We start from the raw sequence: 21,436 nt of genomic DNA, 5'->3' as shown, positions 1-21,436 counted from the left end.
GAAGGTTTAAAACCTTGAACTTTACATTTGAGTCATAGAAATGGAAAACATTGTACTTTGATTAAGAAGTCATTCCAAACTTTTGACTTGAATTTTTTGTGTATGTACCAAAAAAGTCTATTGTGAAGATTATGCATAGCTTGTGACTTTGACAAGTTAATGGAGTACTCCATTAAGTCCAGTGGGTGCCCTAAAACATGCAATCTAAGTTGACGATTCAATGCCGTATACTCGCTCGGTGACAATTGAGCCTAGCTCACGGAGGCAAGCTGCGTGGGAACGACTCTAATATCTCAAAGTGGGAATCTAACCAAGATTCCAAATAGTTGACCAGGTGGCTTCTATTAAGGAGAAATATGAGACACATGGATCATGTGGGCGGCGGGCGAGGGCGGGAGCAGGGGATCATGCTGATTGGCAACCCGAGGAAGAAGAGGAAGCATCGATGGCGGAACTCTATTAGTCAAGGATCCATCTTCGTTTCTTCCATTTATTGTCTTCCCCTTTGGTGTGCACGAAGGGCGGCTGCCATGGCCTCCGGAGGCAGAGGTTCGTGGTGGGCCGGTTTCGGGAGGGCCGCCCTTCGAGTGAAGAATCCTGCTGTTCGCGAGAGTGCGCCTCCTTCCTCGGCGTCCCCAGACCAGTCTGGGCTCGACCGACGCCTCGGTGTGATTGATCTAATCCTCCTCGGCATTGGAGCATCCATCGGTGCTGGCATTTTTGTCGTCACAGGAACTATCGCCAATGATGCAGGCCCAGGTACTCTCTTTTGAGAGAGAGAGAGAGAGAGAGAGAGAGAGAGAGAGAGAGAGAGGTCTCAATTTCTTGACCTACTTGACAATGACGCAGGGCTCTGAGAGAGAGAGAGAGAGAGAGAGAGAGAGAGAGAGAGAGAGAGTACCGTCTGTAAAAGGCCAAATTGGCCTATGAGACCCAAAATCACATACATATATCCATGAATATTGACAGTCTATCAAGTGATACATGATGGAACTGAATATAAAAATGAAAGCAATGTCTATGACTCTCCAGGGTGCAACCAATAAAAAGAGGGGTGGGGGGGGGGCACAGGAGGGGATTCTACTATGGTATCAAATGGGTGCCGTCTGAAAATTTCTCATTGGATGCTGAATATACGGAATAAGGTATTGGAATCAAAGTAGTGTGGTGCCTAGCTCTTGTGGTAGGTAATAGTTGCTTTGATCTTGCTGTGCTATCGTGGTTGTACTTGAGGGCATCTTGGATGGGGAACTTTGTGCACTATATCTCCAAAGCTCAATCTAATGTCACCTCCCTTGAGTGCATTGAGGGCTCTCATGTTAGCAGTGGGAGCATTCTACAAGGCCTTTGAGCATTCCCTATATTTGTGGAGCTCTTAAAGAAAGAGCCTAGGACATCTTGATGGGACAACTCCATGCTATGTTGAAAGTGGCCAAAGCAACTTTGAAGAGGCATTGAAATCTCCCTCACATCTCATTATAGTTCAAGCATCCACAATGTAGTGCATAATTGGCATGTTTGGTTTGTTGAGACTACTGTTGCTACTCCATATCTAGTTGTCTCTACTTGCAATTAGTGGAATGATGGGCGGATATACTAATTGTAAATGTCAAGCCATGTGACAACTATGTATCCTTGAAATTTGGGTGTATGATAAATTTCTTAATGCATGGAGTAGAGAAAATGCCTTCAATAGAAGGCCACTTTCTTTCTTGGTGGCTCAACTGATGTTCTATATTTCCTTTTGGTATATGGAGAAAATGGTTCAATAGAAGGCCATCTTCTTTCTCAGTAGCTTAATTGATGTGCTCCATTTCCTTGGGTATGTAGCATGGTGATGTTTGCTCAAATCACCTTTCTTAGCTTTAAGTAATTGGAATCAAATAAATGGGTCTCCATGCTGTATTGGGAAGGGGGAACTGCAGCTGCCCATATACCATGTACATGAACCAGGTACTCACCTTTGCATACTAATAGTATCTCACTTCTACGGCTGATGTGGAAATGTCGATAATCTAATCAAAAGGGTTATTGTTTGAAACAAGGACTCATTCACTAGTGGAGTTGCACGTAGATCCATACCGTGTTGTTGGTCAGTCCATGTGGTCTTCATCAGTAGGCAACCTAGATTGGGGGGATTTCCATTGCATCATTTGAAACCAGCCTTTCTTCTCGGATAGGGTGGTAAAACCTGATCAAGCACATAATTACAACAATTAATAACTGAGCATAAACCGAAATGCACACATTACCTTAATAATGTTGGACAACAGACACCCGGTTGGCCCCAAAATTGGCATCCCTTTCTATATTTCTTTAACTTTGATTGCTAATGGACAGTGTACAAGTTGAGATTCCACAATGTTCTTTGTTGATCCAAAAGCCCCTTGCTGCACATACAATCAACAAGTAATTTGGGCCAATTGCCCCTTGATTTTCACCTAGGACCTATACAACACCAATCGGCCAAATGCTGCCCCAATTTACAATGGATGGGTTGGCATTTGAAATCCCCGTCAATTCCATGAATTTCAGGTGCTTATTTTAGTGTATGATGCCTTCTCCTATTGGCACGGGTTCCAAGGTGGTTGTCAAACCCTAATTTCTAGAAAAATTGAGGGTTTACAGTAAAAATCCTCTTGCTGTCCATAAAATCTGGCCGAGATCAGCTGAGAATTATTGAGAAACATTGAGATCTTTTGAGAAATTACTAGAGAAGGTGAGAGAAAGCAATATGAGAGAGAGAGAGAGAGAGAGAGAGAGAGAGAGAGAGAGAGAGAGAGAGAGAGAGAGAGAGAGAGAGAGAGAGAGAGAGAGAGAGAGAGAGAGAGAGCATCGCTTGCGCCTTGTCGCCATCACCTGCAGGCCCGTCGCCTGCATCTGGAGGCCTGTCGGCTGTGTGTTCCGCCCTGGTGTTGCCTGTCTGACCTGCAGGCTCTGCTCTTGGTCGTCGCCTGTCCGCCCTGTGTGTCAGGGCTTCTGCCGTCGCCGTCAGACTTGGGCCCTGTGGACCGTTGCTTGATCCCTGCTCCGCAGCGCTTCTGCCGCTGACTGTTCAGCCTTGCCATTGCCTGTCAGCCTTCCTCCTTAGCGTTCTGGCCCTTGTCTGCCCGTTGGCCCTGTGTTTCGCCCTCTGAACCTGCGCTGTTAGGGTTGCGCCCTGCCCCACGCATTATCTATACTCTCTCGAGACAGGCCACGGCTGAGACCGATAGGTAACAAACAGGTTCAATCGGCTGTGCTTGCAGAATACGCCCCGGGATAGCGCCTCTGCACAGGGGAGAGAGAGAGAGAGAGAGAGAGAGAGAGAGAGAGAGAGAGAGAGAGAGAGAGAGAGAGAGAGAGAGAGAGAGAGAGAGAGAGAGAGAGAGAGAGAGAGAGAGTTATATTAACGTCTTCTAAAGACCAAAACTGGCCTATGAGAAACTGTGATACAACTGATGAGGTCCAGCTATCCAAAATAAAAGTGCTGAATGAAAAGCTAAAAACTGGAAACTGAAAATACGGTGCTGTGAGTGTGATAAGTGTCGTGTATGTGTATGTGCGTATGTAGCTCTGGTACTCCAGATAATGGCTACAAAAGGGGAACAAATGTCGGCTGTGATAAAGTGGTGCGATGTGTATATGTAACAGATGCAGGGAGATATACTATCCTAGTAGTAGTCGTCGAAGTCGCTAATAGTAGGTGATCCCTCCTGGATGCAGGATGTGGTACATCGGCGGTGGAGAAAGAGCAAACTGGAGATCTGAGATCCAATGTGTCGAGTGTCGTCGGATCTTAGTCTGCTGTCGATGTAGATCAAGAATCCTCCGGATCTCCTGTCGGTGTGGTTGTGGGGTACGAAACCCGCGGATCCTCGTGCGGCGTCGGGTACGCTGGTCCTCAGCCTGTTGTAGTGTGAGCCCGGAGGTCTGGCTGGAGGCTGGTACAGTAGCTCTCACTCTGTCTGTCTGAAAGAACTGTGTAATAGTCGTCTGGGTGGGCCCCTCTCTGACTGGGACCCGCTGTGTGCTCTGCTCTCTGATGTGCCATGCCTCTCTCAGAAAACGGCCAAATGATCTCTGATCCATATCAGTCATACATCCCTGAAGTGAGCTGCTCAATGTGTATCTAGATCTCAACTCTGAGTATGCCGGGCATCTAAGAACAAAATGCTCCTCACTCTCCACCTCCGATCTACAAAGGGGGCATATCCTCTTCTCCCGCGGGATGCCACTGGCTCTGCCACTCTCAATCATAAGGTGATGTGATGATACCCTGAGCTGTCCAATAAGAACTCTCAATCGATGTGGCATATAGATCTACATATATCTCGGAATCTCTATGAATCCCTGCTCTGATATCCTCAAGAACTGTGTATAATAATGTGCCATCTTCGATGGCAGTGGCTGTGCAGGGCTGACCCATGTCCTCTGTATATAAATATGCCATATCTCCTGTCTGATGACTGTTCCTCTCAGAGAGAGAGAGGGTGTAAGTGGGAGCCTGAGTATCATATAGAAGAGGTGGGAGTCTATCAATGTCCAGCCCATGTCTGTCAAGCCAAGCTCTAGTCTGTGCATACCATGATGTGGTATCCCTCGCTCGAGCCATCTCCTGAGAGAGAGAGAGAGAGAGAGGTTCAATCGGCTGTGCTTGTAGAATACGCCCCTGGACAGCGCCTCTGTACAGGAGAGAGAGAGAGAGAGAGAGAGAGAGAGAGAGAGAGAGAGAGAGAGAGAGAGAGAGAGAGAGAGAGAGAGAGAGAGAGGGAGAGCGGCCTGCGTTCGTTTCTACCACCCATGAGCTCCTGGCTTTGCATTTGACCTGCACAAGTGGTGATTCAATATGGCTGGTCTGGATATGGCTTTTATCGACCAAACGGTGGCAGCCCTTGGTCCGGATTTTGATACAGAGGAACCAGAGGATATGGTTCCTTGCACAGAGGAGATGCCCCTTGGTCCTGATTTCCAGCCTGCGGGCAAATGTACCAAGCATACTTCGGAAGTGACAATGGATCATCAGGAATGTTCTTATGCTCAGGTTGCCTCTGGTTCTGTGGATTCTCAGGATGTTGACTGGGAGCATTTGCTGGAATTTGCCAACACTCTGCTTGGCGATTATGTCCAACATAATCATGAAGCTTTTTCTGACTCTGGAACTGAAGATGTACTGGAAGCCACGGTGGACCCGAAAAATGTATTGCGCTCATTTTTGGTGTTTTATGACCGTGCTGTTATACTCTTCTTCACTGGCAGGATCCCAGTGCTTTCCCATATTCGCTAGTGGCTGCACAATCTACTACAAGGGGAGTGTGTTGAGGAGATTTTTGTTGGGCCCCGAGGCTTCTATGAGGTGCTGTTGAAATTTAAGAAGCACCGTGCTGATCTCTTGTCTAAACTGCCATTGTTCTTTGATCGCCGTTTGGTCCATGTTGTGCCGTGGCGCCCAATGGCAGATTTTCAGCGCCTGCTTCAACGTGAATGCCCCATGTGGGTTGAAGTGGAAAATTGTCCGGCTGTCTATTGGCCATTGTTAAAGGATGCCATGGCTGTTGTGGGTACTGTTCTGGTCCCCCCGAGCCTAAGGGCCATGAATCGTAATTGTTTGTGTATGTTATGGGACACTGCTAGGAAAAGGCCTGCTTGGTTACGTCTTAATTACTTTGGCATGCATCCTTTGCACTTTCGTTTGAAATGGGGCAACTTTGCAGGACATTGCTTTTCGTGTGGAAAATTGGGGCATTTTATGGCCGAATGCCCAGAGAAGCAACATACTTCAGATGTTGAGCATGTTACGCTGCCCATGGAAAATATGGTGTGCGATGCTCCGTCGCAGGATGCCACCCAGCCACCTAAAATTTTGGATTCGGGTTGGATTCTTCTGGCAATGACTGGGTGAATGTACGTGCAAAAAAAGGTAAAAGGTTTGATGCTGGCCTGGCGGATAATGGGCCTAATGCTTCACAAGATTCCATGCGCACTTATATGTACCAAAAATAGATATTGTCTTCAGAGCATCCTGCTCATCATATGGTTTCTTCTGCACCTCGTAATCATTCTACTAGGAAAGTATATTCGGACGGTCCAAAGGGCCCACCTGCTAAGTTGGCTTTTGATACTAGAGGTAACGTGATTACCCCATGGGATCGTCGTTATCCCCGCTCCATTCCCAAGACAGTGGATATTCCGTTTACCTCTAAATCTGCTCGTCGGAACTCTTTTACCGTGTTAGCTGATTTTTTGGATGAGGGAGTCCTTGACATTCTAGCAGAAAAGGTTAAATCGAGGCAAGCTTTGCCTTGTTCTTGATTTTCTTTTTTGAATACACATGAAGATAGCCACGTGGAATGTGCGAGGCATTTGTTCTCACAATAAGCAACATGCTATGTGGAGTTTATTGCATGAGAATCAGTGGAATGTCTTGTGCGCTGTTGAGCACAAGAGTCACGGTGGAGCAGAAAAAGTTGTGGATTGCCATGGGTTTCGCTTGTTTTATGCAGGGACACATGCCATGCATTATTCTGGTGTGCTTATGATTGTACATGAGAAATATCAGCCTGTTCTTATTAAAAATGATGTATATGGTCGTTTTGTGGTGATTGAAGTTTTATTTGAAGGAGAGATCTTATGGTTACTTGGGCTCTATGCTCCAAATGACCCCTTATCCCGCCGGGATCTTTGGAATACTTTGCAGACCTCCTTGTCACTTGGCAGATGGGGTTTTTTGATGGGGGATTTTAATATGTGTGTTGATTCTTCACAGTCCACATCAGAGCATTCGGTGATGGACGCTTCGGAAAGCCATGTGTGGAATGTGTTTGCTCTTGCCGTACTTGAGCAAGTTCTCTGGTCGTGGCTACACCCTTCTTCTACAGGGTTTACTTTTCATTCTGCGCAGTATACAACTACATGTTGCGGTTGGACCGCATGTACATCATGCGGGATGATGCTTTTCTTCCTGAGATACTGGAAATGAAAGTGTTGCAGCAATATGCCTTGTCGGACCATTTTCCTCTACAGCTTGAGATGCTTGCACAACCGATTGCACCTTTTAAGCAATTTCTAGATAGACTCCCACTCCCTTTGCATTTCAACTCGTCTTATTTGAAGCACTCAATCTTTCAGGGTTATATGCAGCAATTGATTGATAGATTTTTATTGGACTTTTCCTTTGGGGGCAATGCTTCTTTTGAACAATTGCTCTCTAATGTGCAGCGGGTTGTTCGGCAGTATGGGATTCATCATGCCTCTCTTTGTCGGCGGTGTTGACAAGCAGCGGAGGAATTACTGGCTTTGGTTTGTTCTCTACTGGTGGAGACTCTAGATGATGCAATTCTGCAGTCATTGGCGATGCGTTTGGCTGATCTTATTAAAGGGTTTCAGTTGAAATCTTATCAGCAGGCCAAATTGCAAAATTTGACTGAGAATTTGTAAGACAGTGCTTGTTAGACTCATAAGTTCTTTCGAGCTCTACATGTATCTCCTGCTCGAGAAAATATGACTAGACTCCAGGATCCAGAAGGTCGAATGGTCATTGATTCCCAGACTATTATGAATATGTGCAGGAATTATTTTATAGACCTTCTTGGTTCTTCTCCTTCACCTTCTGACAAAGTTACTCATGCACGTTCAATTTTCTATGATTTGGTCCGCAATCAGGTTCCACTTGATATGCAAACTACTTTGGAGATAGAAATTTGTGAGGTGGAGGTTATGGATGTTCTGTTACACCTGCCCAAGGATAAAAGTCTCGGTTGGGATGGTCTCACCAATGAATTCTTTGAGATTTCTGCTACCCAATTGGTGAAACCATTAACGGCTATGTTTCAGCAGGTTTGGGAAACGGGGTTCATGCCTTCCTCATGGAAAGAAGGTCTTCTCAAACTGCTTTCAAAAGTCCCTTCGCCGTCAATGTTGAAACATTGGAGACCAATTTCTTTGATGGGTTCGATGTATAAAATCTTTTCCAAAGTGATGGCGAATCGGCTCCACAAGCATCTTCCAGCCATTGTGCATCCTCTTCAATATGGTTTCATTAAGGGCCAAAACATTTTGCACAATATCTTAAATGTGCAAATGGCTATTGACTATGCAAGCCACTCTAATCAGCAAGTGGTATTGATTCAATTGGATTTGGAAAAGGCTTTTGATTATTTAGACTGGTCTTTCATTGCAGAACTTATGTCTACTATGGGCTTTGGTACTCGGATGTCCCGCTTGATCTACACCATTAGTATTGCGGCTTCTTCGCGAGTTATGCTAAATGGTGGTGTTACCAAGCCATTTGTCCTTGCACGCTCTGTGAGACAAGGTTGCCCTTTGAGTCCTCTCTTCTTTGCCTTAGCTGCTTTAAAAATTGAGCATAATTTGATCATAAATTGATCACTTGTTGATCTGAGAAATGATCACAAACTGTTGCAAATGTGACCTTAAACTGATCACAAATCGATCGCAAAAATTGATGAGCAAATCAATGCAAAAATTGATGCAAAACCGATCGCAAAAGTGACCATAAATGGTTTTGAAACTAATAAAAAATTGAGCTGAAACTGATTAAAATTTGATCTCAAAACTAAGGCAAAAACTCATGCGCAAGTAATCCTGAAGTGATCCCAAATTGATGCAAAAGTATAGTCTTAGAGCCGCTGTAACAACCATATTCATCTGCATACATCTCACAGTGACTAGTACATTGAGTAGTGACCTCATGGTAGATATATGATCAGCGCAGTACCTTTGATGCATGCTTCATACATTCGAGATCCACTATATACAAAAGTTGTCCACAACAGGAGTGGAAGTGCTATCTCCCCCCTTGAGTATAAGACAATACTTCAGATCCCTACTCTGTTGAACTTGACCGAGCTTGAATTGAAGTCGGCTCTAACTGAAAGGCATCTTGGTAAAGCTACTTCCATTCATTTTGCATCCATTGGTGAATAATTTTGAAACTTCACAAAATATCTCTTGGAACTTTACCTTTGATCTTTCTTTTCTTATGTGCCAATATCTACTCAAGTACCAAGATCTCATCCAACTCCTTAACCTCAAGCTGAATTTTAGTAGACATATCCTCTAACACATTGCTATAAAAGGGCCTTAATAAACTGACATGAAAAGCATTGTGTATCTATCAATGTGGAGGTAATTTCAGTTGATATGCCACATTGTTGATCTTTTTCAACACCTAGAAGGACCCATAGTATCTTATACTCAACTTTGGATACAACCTCTCTTTTTTTTTCCATCTTTTTCAGCCTTGTCTTTTCAAAAACACAACTATACATAATCGTCTTCTGCAAACTACAAAGCACATCTATGGTGATCAGCATGATACCCATATTCTCAAACAACCCCTTCCAAAATAAACTGGTCATTTGAGGGTCTTGATTACTAACAATTGGCTCTGACATACCATGATACTTAAAGATATATTGTAGAAACAAGAATGCCGTATGATCAACCTTTATTTTCTTCATTACCGAAATAAATTGGGTCTATTTGCTAAACCTGCAAATGATAGTCCATATTCCATATTTTACTACAGCTGTCCTAGAAAGTTCAAAAATAAAGTCCATTGCTCTGCGCTGCCTAGGCCTATCAGGAATATGCAAGGGTTGCAACAAGCTCGGCATCCTTTGCCAATCATGCTTTACCTTTTAACATACGATGAATGCCTCGACAAATTGCTCTACATCAAGTCTCAAAGTTGGCCAATAAAAGAAATGCTCCACTACCTTGACTGTGGTATCAATACCTCTATGTCTTGCATACGGAGGAGCATGACTTTTAGTGATAACTCTAGGCCTTAATTGTGTCTTGACACATAGTTGTCCATGCATCATCAGAAATACATCTCTAAGCACAATGTGCTCATGCCTTTGGCCATTGCAGAGTTGATCATAAACATTAGCAAAGTTTGAATTAACAACATATTACTCTTTCATGGCATCCAACTTAGTGTGATAAACCATGTTGACAGCTGAAATTTATGGCTTATGTGATAGTGCATCATCCACAATATTCTTTTTACTATCAATATGTACAATCTAAAAATGAGACATAGAGAGAAAATTTGCCCATCTCTTACGTTTCTCTGACAACTTTGTTTGCATCAAAAAGTACCTCAAAGTTCGATGGTCTATTTGCAGTGTAAAATTCAGCAAACTCGCGCACATACTTCCTGTAACCTAAGAAGTTGTAGATCTCATGTACATTTCTCAAAGCGCAATTCATGCAAAAAGAATTCACTTTTCTTGTCATTGATAACGAGCTTGTGCTTATGTAGTTCATTAAACAGAATGTCCAAGTACTTTCTATGCTTTGTCTTATTAGCTAACAATCATGTCATGAAAGAAAGTGTCCACAAATCCTTTATGTGGCCTGAAAATGCGGTACATCATTTGATTAAAAGTGGTAGGAGCTTTCGTAAACCCAAAAGGCATGACAAGAAACTCATATAACGCAAAAAATGTCTTAAAAGCTATCTTAGGTACACTTTTCCCTTTTAATGTGTATCTGATAATACCCACTTTTCAAATCTATACGGTTGAATATGGTTGTTTCCTATAATCTATCCAAAATATCATCGATCCGAGGCATCAGAAATCAATTCTTCATCACAAAAAGGAGATGAGCTAGGATGAATCATCCCTTTTACTAATAACTCCTTCACCTAACTCATAATCTCTTGCTTTTGCAGGAGAATCAATCATTGCATGCATACGGTGACATTATGGCTTTTTATTGTGACATTATGCAGGAGAATCAATTCATTTTTTATTGTGTCATTTTATGGTCATATTGGGCATTTATTGCTGGCTGACTAGCATTAAATGTTGGCCGACCTGACATATTTTATGTCATTATTTGTGCTTGTTTATTCTGGACTCCTCCTCAGTTGGTCAGTTCACCACCTTGAGGTCCTGTGGAGAGAGGAGCCGGTGCCGGTGCCCATGTAACCAGTGACTCACTATTGTATGTGACAGTCTCGTGTTTGATATATGGATTCCATTTCCTGAGCATACGTTTGAGTTCTCATCTATATTTTGTTTTTTCTTTTCCTTTCTCTCTTGTCTTGTGTTTCAGCAGTTTATTACAGCTTATGTTTAAGCTTCCATTGCTGCACCACTTCTGATATGGTATCAGATTTCAAGATTTGTGTTCCTGCTGTGTTTTCTTGTTGATTTCAGGACTATTTATACCCTTGTTGATCAAGTGACTGCTGCTCTATACAGGCGACCTGTTTTACATGCGTTTTTTGTAGATTTGCCATCACCTGCTGTCTATAGCCCCTTTGTTGCCTGTGTTTTCAGTTTTCAGGCTGCTGTGACAGTTTTTCAATCTATTCGTGGCAGTATTCAGCCTGCGTTTTGGTGTTTCTAACTCTTTCTTGGTTGGGTGACTGTACTTTCAGGCCGTTTTTGCTGTTTTTGGCAGTTTTTGATTGATTTTTTGATTTTTTGTAGCAGCTTTTGTCTTCTTTTGGTCAGATTTTGGGTTATACTATACGTAAACTCTTGGTTTTTGCAGTCTATGCTCGTGTTTTGGCTGTGTTCCCTCTCCAAATACTTTCTTTTCTCTACTTCTCTTCTACATTCTCTATAGATGGCTCCTCTATGCACATCCACTAATGACAAGCTCCATGGATCCGATTATTACACGTGGAGTGTGGTGATAAAGGCTTGGTTTATCTAGAAGCGGTTATGGTACGTGGTTGGCGGAGCTATTGCACGTCCTCAATAGCCTTCTCCTGTTCCATTTGATTTTGATGAAGACAACCATGAGGAGGCAGTGCTTACTTAGGATTCGGATGATGCCCATGCTTATTCGATCTTACTTCGATGTATTTGCAAAGAAGTCCTACCTGTGGTCATCTCCTATAGGACAGCTTCAGACGTATGGTCGAAGTTGCAGTTGATGTACGAGGCTCCTTTTACCATGAGGGTCTTTACTCTCTATGGCCAACTCCAACAATTGAAGTTTGAACCCAAAGATACGATCCAATCATTCCTACTTCGAGTTACCCAAATCTAGGACCAACTTTACACTATGAGTCTGCCCTATCAAAGACACATCTTGCTGGTATGGTACTCTACAAGCTTTCTCAGGAGTTTGATGGAGTGGCGAATGCTTTACGGGCACAAACATCTACGACTCCTGTTAGTTTTCTTCATATGTTCTCGATGCTACTTGAGCATAAGGCGACTTTGCGACTATAGGGGTGGCTTCCATCACGTTATGGAGGTTCAGGTGAGGCTTTTACAGCTTCAGAGAGGGATTCGAAGATGAAGAAGTCGAAGGCCTAGTGTTACCACTATGGCAAGAAGGGCCATTTACAGAAGGATTGCAAAGAGTTAGCGGCTTCCAAGAAGAAAAAGGAGTAGAAGACGAAGCGGGATGTGGACTCCTCCGATGAGTCATCATCTGTCTCAGATTTCGACTCAGATCCTCCGGCCAAGGCGAAGTCCAAGACATGGAAGGGATCCTCTTCTTCGGATCGTGGGAAGGGCTTGGTGGCCCCTTCCTTAGGTGCTTTCTAGTGGTAGTGATGAGGTTATTCCTCACGACTCTCCAGTGTCAGAGAGGAAGTGTGAGAGGGTGTTGAGATGGAGGAGCCGTGCCTCATCTATATTTCTATACAGATGCACAGGATCTAGAGAGGGACATCCATGATGCATCTAATGAAGTCTGACAGATACAAATCTTGGAGCTAGGATTGACATCTAGGTTCATGATGGGCTGGTTATTTGACAGAGAGTGGGTGGCTTTCGTTTGGAGCTCACATGAGGGGACACTTTGGCAGTTTGGCCAAAGAAGGGGAATCCATGGTCATTTATGCGCTACGACATTGGTGACAAGAGGGTCACGTGTGCTACATCAGAGGCATCGTTGACAGACATTGAGAGTTGCTATGATCTTCTCTTTTTTCAGGAGCTAGTATGATCGACATCAACATCGACATCAGGTTCTCTTCGAGGCACCTTGGTGGTGGCTTGATCCCATTGCTTAGGTATCCATGGTTCTACTTGGTGGTTCTATGTTGTATGGTTTATGATTCATTCTCATTGTATCATTGTATTGTATCAGATCACCCATGATTTGAGAGAGGGTATTAGCAGATATGCCAGCTCATGTGTGAGTCTGAGCTGTAAAGGCTTGGGCACATTATTTAGGTTATTTAGGCATTTTTTATTGTGTCATTTTATGGTCATATTAGGCATTTATTGTTGGCCAACCAGCATTAAATGCTGGCTGACCTGACATATTTTATGGCATTATTTGTGCCTATTTATTCTGGACTCCTCCTCCTCAGTTGGTCAATTCACCACTTGGAGGTCTTGTGGAGAGAGGAGCCGGTGTCGGTGCCCACGCCGCCAGTGACTCGTTGTTATATGCGATAGTCTCATGTCTGATATACGGATTTCATTTCCTGAGCATACATTTGAGTTCTCATCTGTATTGTGTTTTTTCTTTCCCTTTCTCTCGTCTCGTGTTTCAACAGTTTATTACAGCTTATGTTTACACTTCCATTGTTGCACCACTTCTGATACCTCTTTGATGCCTAGATGGGCTACCATGACAATATAGATGAAGTTGGCTTGTGCACCATTATCGAAGAAAATCAATGCATGTTGATCCCTAATTTTGCCGCATGCTTTGCACAACTCAGTAGCATATTATTAGAATGATCACTAATGACATTAGGCACCAATCCCATTGATGTTTTAGGGTTCTTTCCCTTCAGATCTCTGTGATGTTTTGATTTTCCAGTTTGTTGCCTATTGGGACAGCCCCTTGCAATGTGATCCTCTTGTTCACAAATAAAGCATTTATTTGCAGCCATCGATTACCTATGTTGTGCCAATGTTTTCGAGCCCTTTCTTTGCCTTTTTGGCATTTTTTAAGGCTGATTTTCAGATCTACCCCATTTCTTAGCCTTAAAACAACTTTTTATTCGCTTCTTCCCACTCTCTAGGAAGCTTGAATCCTTCCCATGCAACAAAGTATTTCGTGTAGCAATAGTCTCTATGAGATGAGACATGCTAGATACGGTAGAATTAATGCAAACATTCATGATTCCTTTTGGCAGCTCACAAATATATTTTTCCACTTGCTCATGAAGGGGTATGGGGCAATAAGAAGTGACAGGCAACAATGCATCCCAAAACTTCTTCTCATATTGCCCCAAACTCTTACATTCCTTAGCATCCAACTTATTCCAAACTATCATGATGTCCATCTCAAAGGTACTTGTCAAACAATTCAATGCAAACATTTGCTTGTTGAATTGTACCCATGTTGACGGTGCTCTACTCTTGTATCGAAAGAGTGGACCACTGCTGCAATGCATTCCCCTTCAAGAAAGTGGTAGTTGCCTTTCAAATCTTCAAGGACTCAGTGAAGTTTCTCCCTAAATAGGTTCCATCAAATCGTTAAATGAAAGTCAAAGCTTTCAACCTATCTTGTGCACCACTGAAAGACTCAAACTTCATTGCTTTTCCACCCACATCATAGTCTTTGGCTGCCCCTTGGTGTCAAGTTGTCATACACTGGCTGCTGTAAAAAGGGTGCATTCGCTGAATTCACATCAAAACCAACACGAAATGGAGCATTGGCATGATCAATACTCATTCCTTGAGCCCTATAAGCATTCAGGGATGCAAATGCATTACCAAACATGCTAATTTGTTGCCCAAGTATCAAACCAATGCTGCTATACATAGGGTTTTGCAAATTTCCAGCCATACTTGAATACATTGGGTCTTACACACCATGCATTGGCTGCTGTATACTATAGGGATTTGTGCCATACATTCCCATTGCATAAAAAATCGTGCTACAACTAAACTATCATGGTTGTCCCATCATAGCATGCATGCTCGACTGTCCAAAATCCATTGGATTGCCACTTCCATGATGGCCTTGCATTTGCATTCCTTGCCCCGTAGGTACTAACTGTTTTGCTTCCATAGCATCTCTGGGAGCTTCAAATGAGGGCTTTGGCATTTTCTTCGATGCACTTTGCTGTCCCGAAGGTGTAGAAGATGAATTCTTCTTTTTTCCCTTGTCGTTTGAAACTAGCCTTCCTTCCGTGGGTGGTAATTCCCTGATTACAACTTAATTACAAGAGTAACATTTATTGCAAAACTGAGAAATGCAAATTAACTTACAATCTTGGACAATGGACACCTTGTTGGCTCCAAAATTGACACTCCTTTTGGTATTTCTTTAATTTAATTGAAGAAGAAGTTAATGTACAATGGTTTTTTCCCAATCCCTTTTGGTATTCCAACTTCCCTTGCTGTCCAAAATGACATGCAAGTCTTCAATTTGATTTGCCCCTTGATTTGGCAGTTAGTTGCTTTTTACCCGCTTTGATGGAGATGGAAAATGCCCCAAATTCATCAATCTGCTGGTCCCTCCACTTGAATTTGATTGAAAAATAGCTTCAGCTTTGTTGAATCTAAGACTTGGAGCTTCCAATATTTGACATACTTCTCGAGGTTGCTGCTAAACCCTAATTTCTGCCTGCAGATTAAGGTTTATAGTAGAGAAATCTAAAATTTCTCAGCTCTGGTGATCTCAATGTTGTAATCTTCAGAACAAGGTTGTAGAAAGGTTGGGAGATGAGAGAGAATGCTGAGAAGAGAAAAATTCAGACTTTCTTCATGAAGAATTGAAGAAAATTAGTCATTTATTGTTGCTGCCCTGTCTCAATAGCCTATAGATGTTGTCACCTATTGTTGATCGGTCTTCTCTTGCCCCTGGTTGTCTTAGAACGTCCTTCAACGGCTGTAGATCAGACCGACAACTCCTCCTCCCTCTCTCTTGCAGGCTGAATGTACTAAAATGTCTCTTTGCAGCTTCTAAATACGTTTTTCAGTCTTGCATGGGCATTTTTGATAAGCGAAAGCCTTTCCAAATGGTTTTTCTAGCATTATCCATAATTAAATATTAACTTTTATTCTTTAAATATTGAAAATTAATCTAATAATTATTTCGATACCTTAAAAATAATTTGACTGGCCAATAATTAAATTGGCTAGGCAACTTCCATTCTCGAGTGTCTCTGCGCTAGCTTTGACCATCAGATTGGTATTAGGTACCATTAAACTCCACTTTTCTAGTGTCACCAACCCACACTTATGGCCAAATGAATGACCTAGGCCAACTCACACGTATGGCCGAATGAATGACCTAGGCTAACAATTGTTACTTGATACCATCGAGTACTTGTGCGGCATAACTTAACTGGTAATCAAATTCATTTTCACTTTGGTGGTCACGTGCCATTATGCCTTAAAGGCCCTACATCTTGCCCAACAACAACATTTTCAGCTTACTATTCATGGTTTGAGCCTTGTCCAAGATTTGGCATTGCATTTCTTTCATTCCCATGTGAATGTTTATACTGGGAGGCATCATCACTACTCGATTCCATCTCATGGTATGAAGACATATTGTTGTAATTTCTCGGTGAGAGCAAAAATCAACACTAGCACAAAGCTTTGCTTTGCAATTAGGTGTCTCAGACCCATCAAATCAAGGAATTGAGTGGTATCCTAGCAATGGAACCATGAGACTAGCCTTTATTCTCGGATAGTGTGGTAAAACCTGATCAAACACTTAATTACAACAATTAGTAAGTGAGCGTAAATTGAAATGCATACATTACCTTAATAATCTTGGACAACAGACACCTGGTTGGCCCCAAATTTGGTGTTCCTTTTGGTATTTCTTTAACTTTGATTGCTAATGGATAGTGTACAAGTTGAGATTTTGCAATGTCCTTGGATGATCCAAAAGCCCCTCGCTGTACATATAATCAGCAAGTAATTTAGGCCAATTGCCCCTTGATTTTCACCCAGGACTTGCACCAATGGAATTACCAATTGGCCAAATGTTGTCCCGATTTACAATGGATGGGTTGGCATTTGAAATCCCTATTAATTCCATGAATTTCACGTGCTGATTTCAGTGTACAATGCCTTCTCTTGTTGGCACGGGTCCCAAGGTGACCGTCAAACTCTAATTTCTGCAGAAATTTAGGGTTTTCAATAAAAATCCTTTTGCTATCCACCGAATCTAGCTGAGATCTACTGAGAATAGTTGAGATCTTTTGAGAAATTATTGGTGAAGCTGAGAGAAAGCAATATGAGAGAGAAATCTGATTTTCTTTGTGAGAAAACCTTAAAATCTACCTGTTGCTTGCCCCAACCTGCATTTAATGCAGTCACCTAGTGCCAAGCATCTCCAAAATGCGTTAGCTAATCAACAATGCTATTGCTAGGTCTTGGAAGGTGTCTCCCTATTGTCCCCTATCTGTTGAGGTCTCCAAACGGTTGTCTTTTGCAGTAAATTGCTGTTCTCTAATAAGAAAATGGAGCAGTAGCTCTCTCTCTTCCTCGCCCAAGCTGCAAACTAGTTGAATGGTTGAGACCCAACCCCAAAAACGTTTTCTTAGTTTGCATGGGCATTTTTGCCAAGTGGCAACCTTCTAAACCCATTATTCAGCATAATCTAGCCATTTAGTTAATTTTCAACATTAAGTAATCCGAAAAATTAATTTCAGCACTTCTAACCCAGCTCAAAAATTAAATGTGCCTATTCATAATCAAATTGGCTAGGCCATTTGCAACTTGGAGTGGTCCCCAACCTCTGTTGACCCTTAGGTTGGCATTAATTAATTAATAATGCTAGTCCATAGTGTCACCACCACTGACATTGATTGCCCAAAAAATTGTCCTAGGGTCAAAACTGGCACCGATTGACCCACAACATCTAACTAACATAACTTATTTCAACTTTTTCCTTTGACACCCATTGCGTCCTTGAGGTCCTTGGCCTGTTACCATGAAATAATTGCCATGTGCATCACATGGGCTACAACCTTGCACATTTGATTAATAACTTAATTAAATGTTATCGACAAGATTAAAGCATCTCAAAATTTCACGTCTCGGTGATGTCATCATCATTATCTCCAATTGCCATCTGTCCATGATCCTTTCTCACACAGGTGATCTGATTTTGAGCCTGCTATTGCTGCGTTTGCTGTTTTGACAGGCCGCCTAGCTCTTTTAGGTCTTATACTACAGCCATCTTCACTCTCCACTCCACACTTATTGGTGTGACAGACTGCCCAACATGCCTGCATCATCCTTGAGCTGTAATCATTGTATCAGCTGCTGCATTTTGCTGTGTGGAGGTCTTCTACAGCTGCTACATGTGTTTTACATCCAAGCAGGCTGCCCTATTGTTCACCTAGCTATTTGCCACTTCTCGGACTGCTGAGTTCATCATTCGGTCAGCCAGGTTTGCATTTTCAGCATTTTGGATGGTTCCTCCATCTCCCTCTCTTGTTGTTGGGGCTCCCTTGTAGCATATCTCGATCCCCGCAAGGGAAAGTAGTAGAGGGCAATGTATAGCACCTAGTCTTGGGAGATCTCTACTTTGATCCCCATGTACCGTGCCTCGGGATCTCATGCCATGATGCAGACTCTATCTTGTAGCTTTTGTTTAATTAACACTACCACTCCTGATCCTCGAGTGGTGCCTTGATGTCTCGTACAACAGCTCTTATATGTGGACTCCCAACTTCCAGATAGTAGTCTATACTCTAGGCAATCCCTTCTTGGGACTCTGATGCATATGTGATTAGAATCAGCTCATGGTTCTGCATCACCCGCTTCAACCTCCTTAGGTGTGTCCATAGTGAGTCGTTACAATTCCGTATTGTTATCAGTATCTCTAAGGTATTCGTCTCATAGGCCACACATCCCTATTTAACTGCCTCGCCATCAATGAAATTGTCTCTATACACTGTTTTCTTGCCCTCTTGGCCTTGATTATTTTGGGCATACATGTATGTGTATGCTTCACTTCTATCATCATTGTCTAGGTAGATGGGATCCCTTGGGAGTATGCGTAGTATGGCCTTCTTCTTCATTAAGGCGATCCTCTCTGTTTCATCTTGGAACCTCAGAATGAGTGTACTTTTGCAGTTCTTTTCCAACTCTTCAGACTTTGGTAAAGGGAACTGTATCTTCCTTTGTGTATGCAAAGTCTATGCACAAAATTTTTACGATCCTCTTTGGGCGATGAGTCCTTCTTGTCAAGTATTCTAGTTACGATCATATTCAATCCCCTTACTTGTCTCCTCTTTTTTTTGAGTGTGGTGTTGATGATGTGCACCTCCTCTTTTTGATCATCTTTTTCTGCCTTCTTTTCGATATTCTTCTTTACTATCTCTACTCGCCCTTTTGTTGCATGGTCTCAAGCTTAACATCCACTTTATGGAGGTTATTGGATCTTCCCATTCCCTTGTCTGGTACTTTTTAATGCCACTATCATGAGGACATGTATTTTTGAAACCTCACTTAACACGTGGATTAATTTTGAATCACATGGTTAAGTAAATGTTGCACATGTGAGGTGTATTTGGAGCTAGAGTAAATTTACGAGCTCGAGACCCGAGGAAATCACGGGATGTCAAAGGTAAAAGTTGCTATAAGTTATGCTGCAAAGGTATTTGGAGGTATTTGGTGTTAGCTGTTGGCCCAGGTCATTTATTTGGCCATAAGTATCAGTTGTTGGTGACACTAAAAAAGTGGTGTTTAATGGTACGTGACACTAATCTGATGGTCAAAGATAGTGCATAGACATTCGGGAATGGAAGTTGTCTAGTAATTTAATTATTGACTAGTCAGATTATTTTTTTGGGCATCGAAATAATTATTCAATTACTTTTTAGTATTTAAAGATTGAAAATTAATATTTAATTGTAGATAATGTTGAAAAGACTATTTTAGAAGACTTTCACTTGGCAAAACTTGCCCATGCAAGTGGAAAAAACGTTTATAGGGGTTGGTGGAGTCTATTCCAGCCATTGTGAGAGGGAAGGAGGCTGTTGGAGAGTAAGGAGAGGCCGGTTATGTGATTTGTAGCCACGATGGATCAGCCCTATAGCATGTGATAGTAGTTTGGAGCCCTCCGGGAGTAGGTGATAGTAGCCCAAGGTCCTTTTGGTGCAGATTACAGCATATAGGAGGGGGCAACATTTTTTCAGTGGTCCTAAATTGCAGGTGACAACATCCTTTGCTGTTTGAGCAGGGGCAGCAATAGTTTTTTACTGTTTCTTGCGATGAAATTCTAAAATTTCTCTCTCCACAACACTCTCTCATCCCCCGACTATCTCTCAAGTTATCTTAGCATTTTCCAGCAGTTTGAGCCATCATAGGAAGAGATTTCAGTCAATCTTTGCTGTAAATCCTAATTTACAGCAAGAATTAGGGTTTTAACAGCCACCTCGAGAAGTGTGCTAAAAATGGGAAGCTCCAAGACTTGGATTCAACAGGGCTGAAGCTGTTTTCAGTCAAATTCAAGTGGAGGGACCAACAAATCAATGAATTTGGGGCATTTTCCATCTCCATCAAAGTGGGTGAAGGTAAAAAATCAAGGTGCAAATCAAACTGAAGACTTGTTGGTCATTTTGGAGAGCAAGGGAAGTTGGAATACCGAAAGGGATTGGGACAATTTCATTGTACATCGACTTCTTCTTCAATCAAGTTAAAGAAATACTGAAAGGAGTGCCAATTTTGGGGCCAAGAGGGTGTCCATTGTCCAAGATTGTGAGTTAATTTGCTTTTCTCAGTTTTGTAATAAATGTTGCTACTGTAACTAAGTTGTAATTAGGGAATTACCACCCATCCACAGAAGGAAGGCTGGTTACACGGTTCCATTGCGGATGCCATCAAATCCTTTGAATTGGTGAAGGCCCATGGCACTTGATTATAGCTTGGGACTATTGCATTTGTAGTGACGGTAAGCATGAGGATCGAGATACCCAGGGATTGTTAGCAGCAGAGAGAGAGACAAAGAGTGAGAGTGAGCACGATCTTTTTGGGTACAATGACAAGTGTATCACTTTAGGTTTTTAGATAGATATATATGATGAGTGTATCAATGACGAGTGTATCACTTTAGGTTTTTAGATAGATATATATGAAAGTACAAGTGCTAAGGGTGTATTCACACCCGAGCACATTTAAAAGGCATGAGGGCCTTTATTCCCAACAACCTCCCATCTAAAGGCAATGTGCTTTAAGAGGAGAAAATAATCAGCTAAGTCTAGGTATGCACAAAGCTGAAATACATATATCTATCCAACTCCCATCATTTGTCGGCAATGAGCAAACGGCTCTACTGGAAGACCTTTCATGAGAAGGTCTGTAGGATTATCATTTGTATGCACTTTGACAAGCTCAATGCTCTTGCTGTCAAGTACATCTCTAATGAAGTGGTACTTCACCTGTATGTGCTTCGTCTTTGCATGAAAGACGGGATTCCATGCTAGCATGATAGCACTTTGACTATTACAATGGAGAATAGGTAACTTTGTAATGCGAATCTCTCCCACCAAACGTGAAAGCCACAAAGCCTCCTTGCATGC

At 42.4% G+C, this 21,436-nt stretch overlaps 1 protein-coding gene across 4 annotated transcripts in view; it reads left to right on the top strand.

Annotated features, from left to right (window-relative positions):
* Nucleotides 1–383: 383 nt before the first annotated feature.
* CAT9 (cationic amino acid transporter 9) overlaps nucleotides 384–21,436 on the top strand; it is an 89,989-nt gene continuing 68,936 nt past the window's right edge. For all 4 annotated transcript variants that reach the window (XR_015693170.1, XM_087693206.1, XM_087693215.1 and 1 more), the window contains exon 1: nucleotides 384–759. Coding sequence is in view for 1 of the 4 variants with exons in the window: in XM_087693195.1 (XP_087549321.1) it covers nucleotides 408–759 (352 nt within the window). In the remaining 3 variants the exon portion in view is untranslated. The remainder of the gene's footprint in view (nucleotides 760–21,436) is intronic.

This window comes from Lygodium microphyllum, chromosome 2 (assembly GCF_053477565.2).
Source record: "Lygodium microphyllum isolate KBCC chromosome 2, Lygodium_microphyllum_v1.1.10, whole genome shotgun sequence".
Classification (NCBI taxonomy): domain Eukaryota; kingdom Viridiplantae; phylum Streptophyta; class Polypodiopsida; order Schizaeales; family Lygodiaceae; genus Lygodium; species Lygodium microphyllum.
This window is presented reverse-complemented; position numbering and strand designations above follow the sequence as displayed.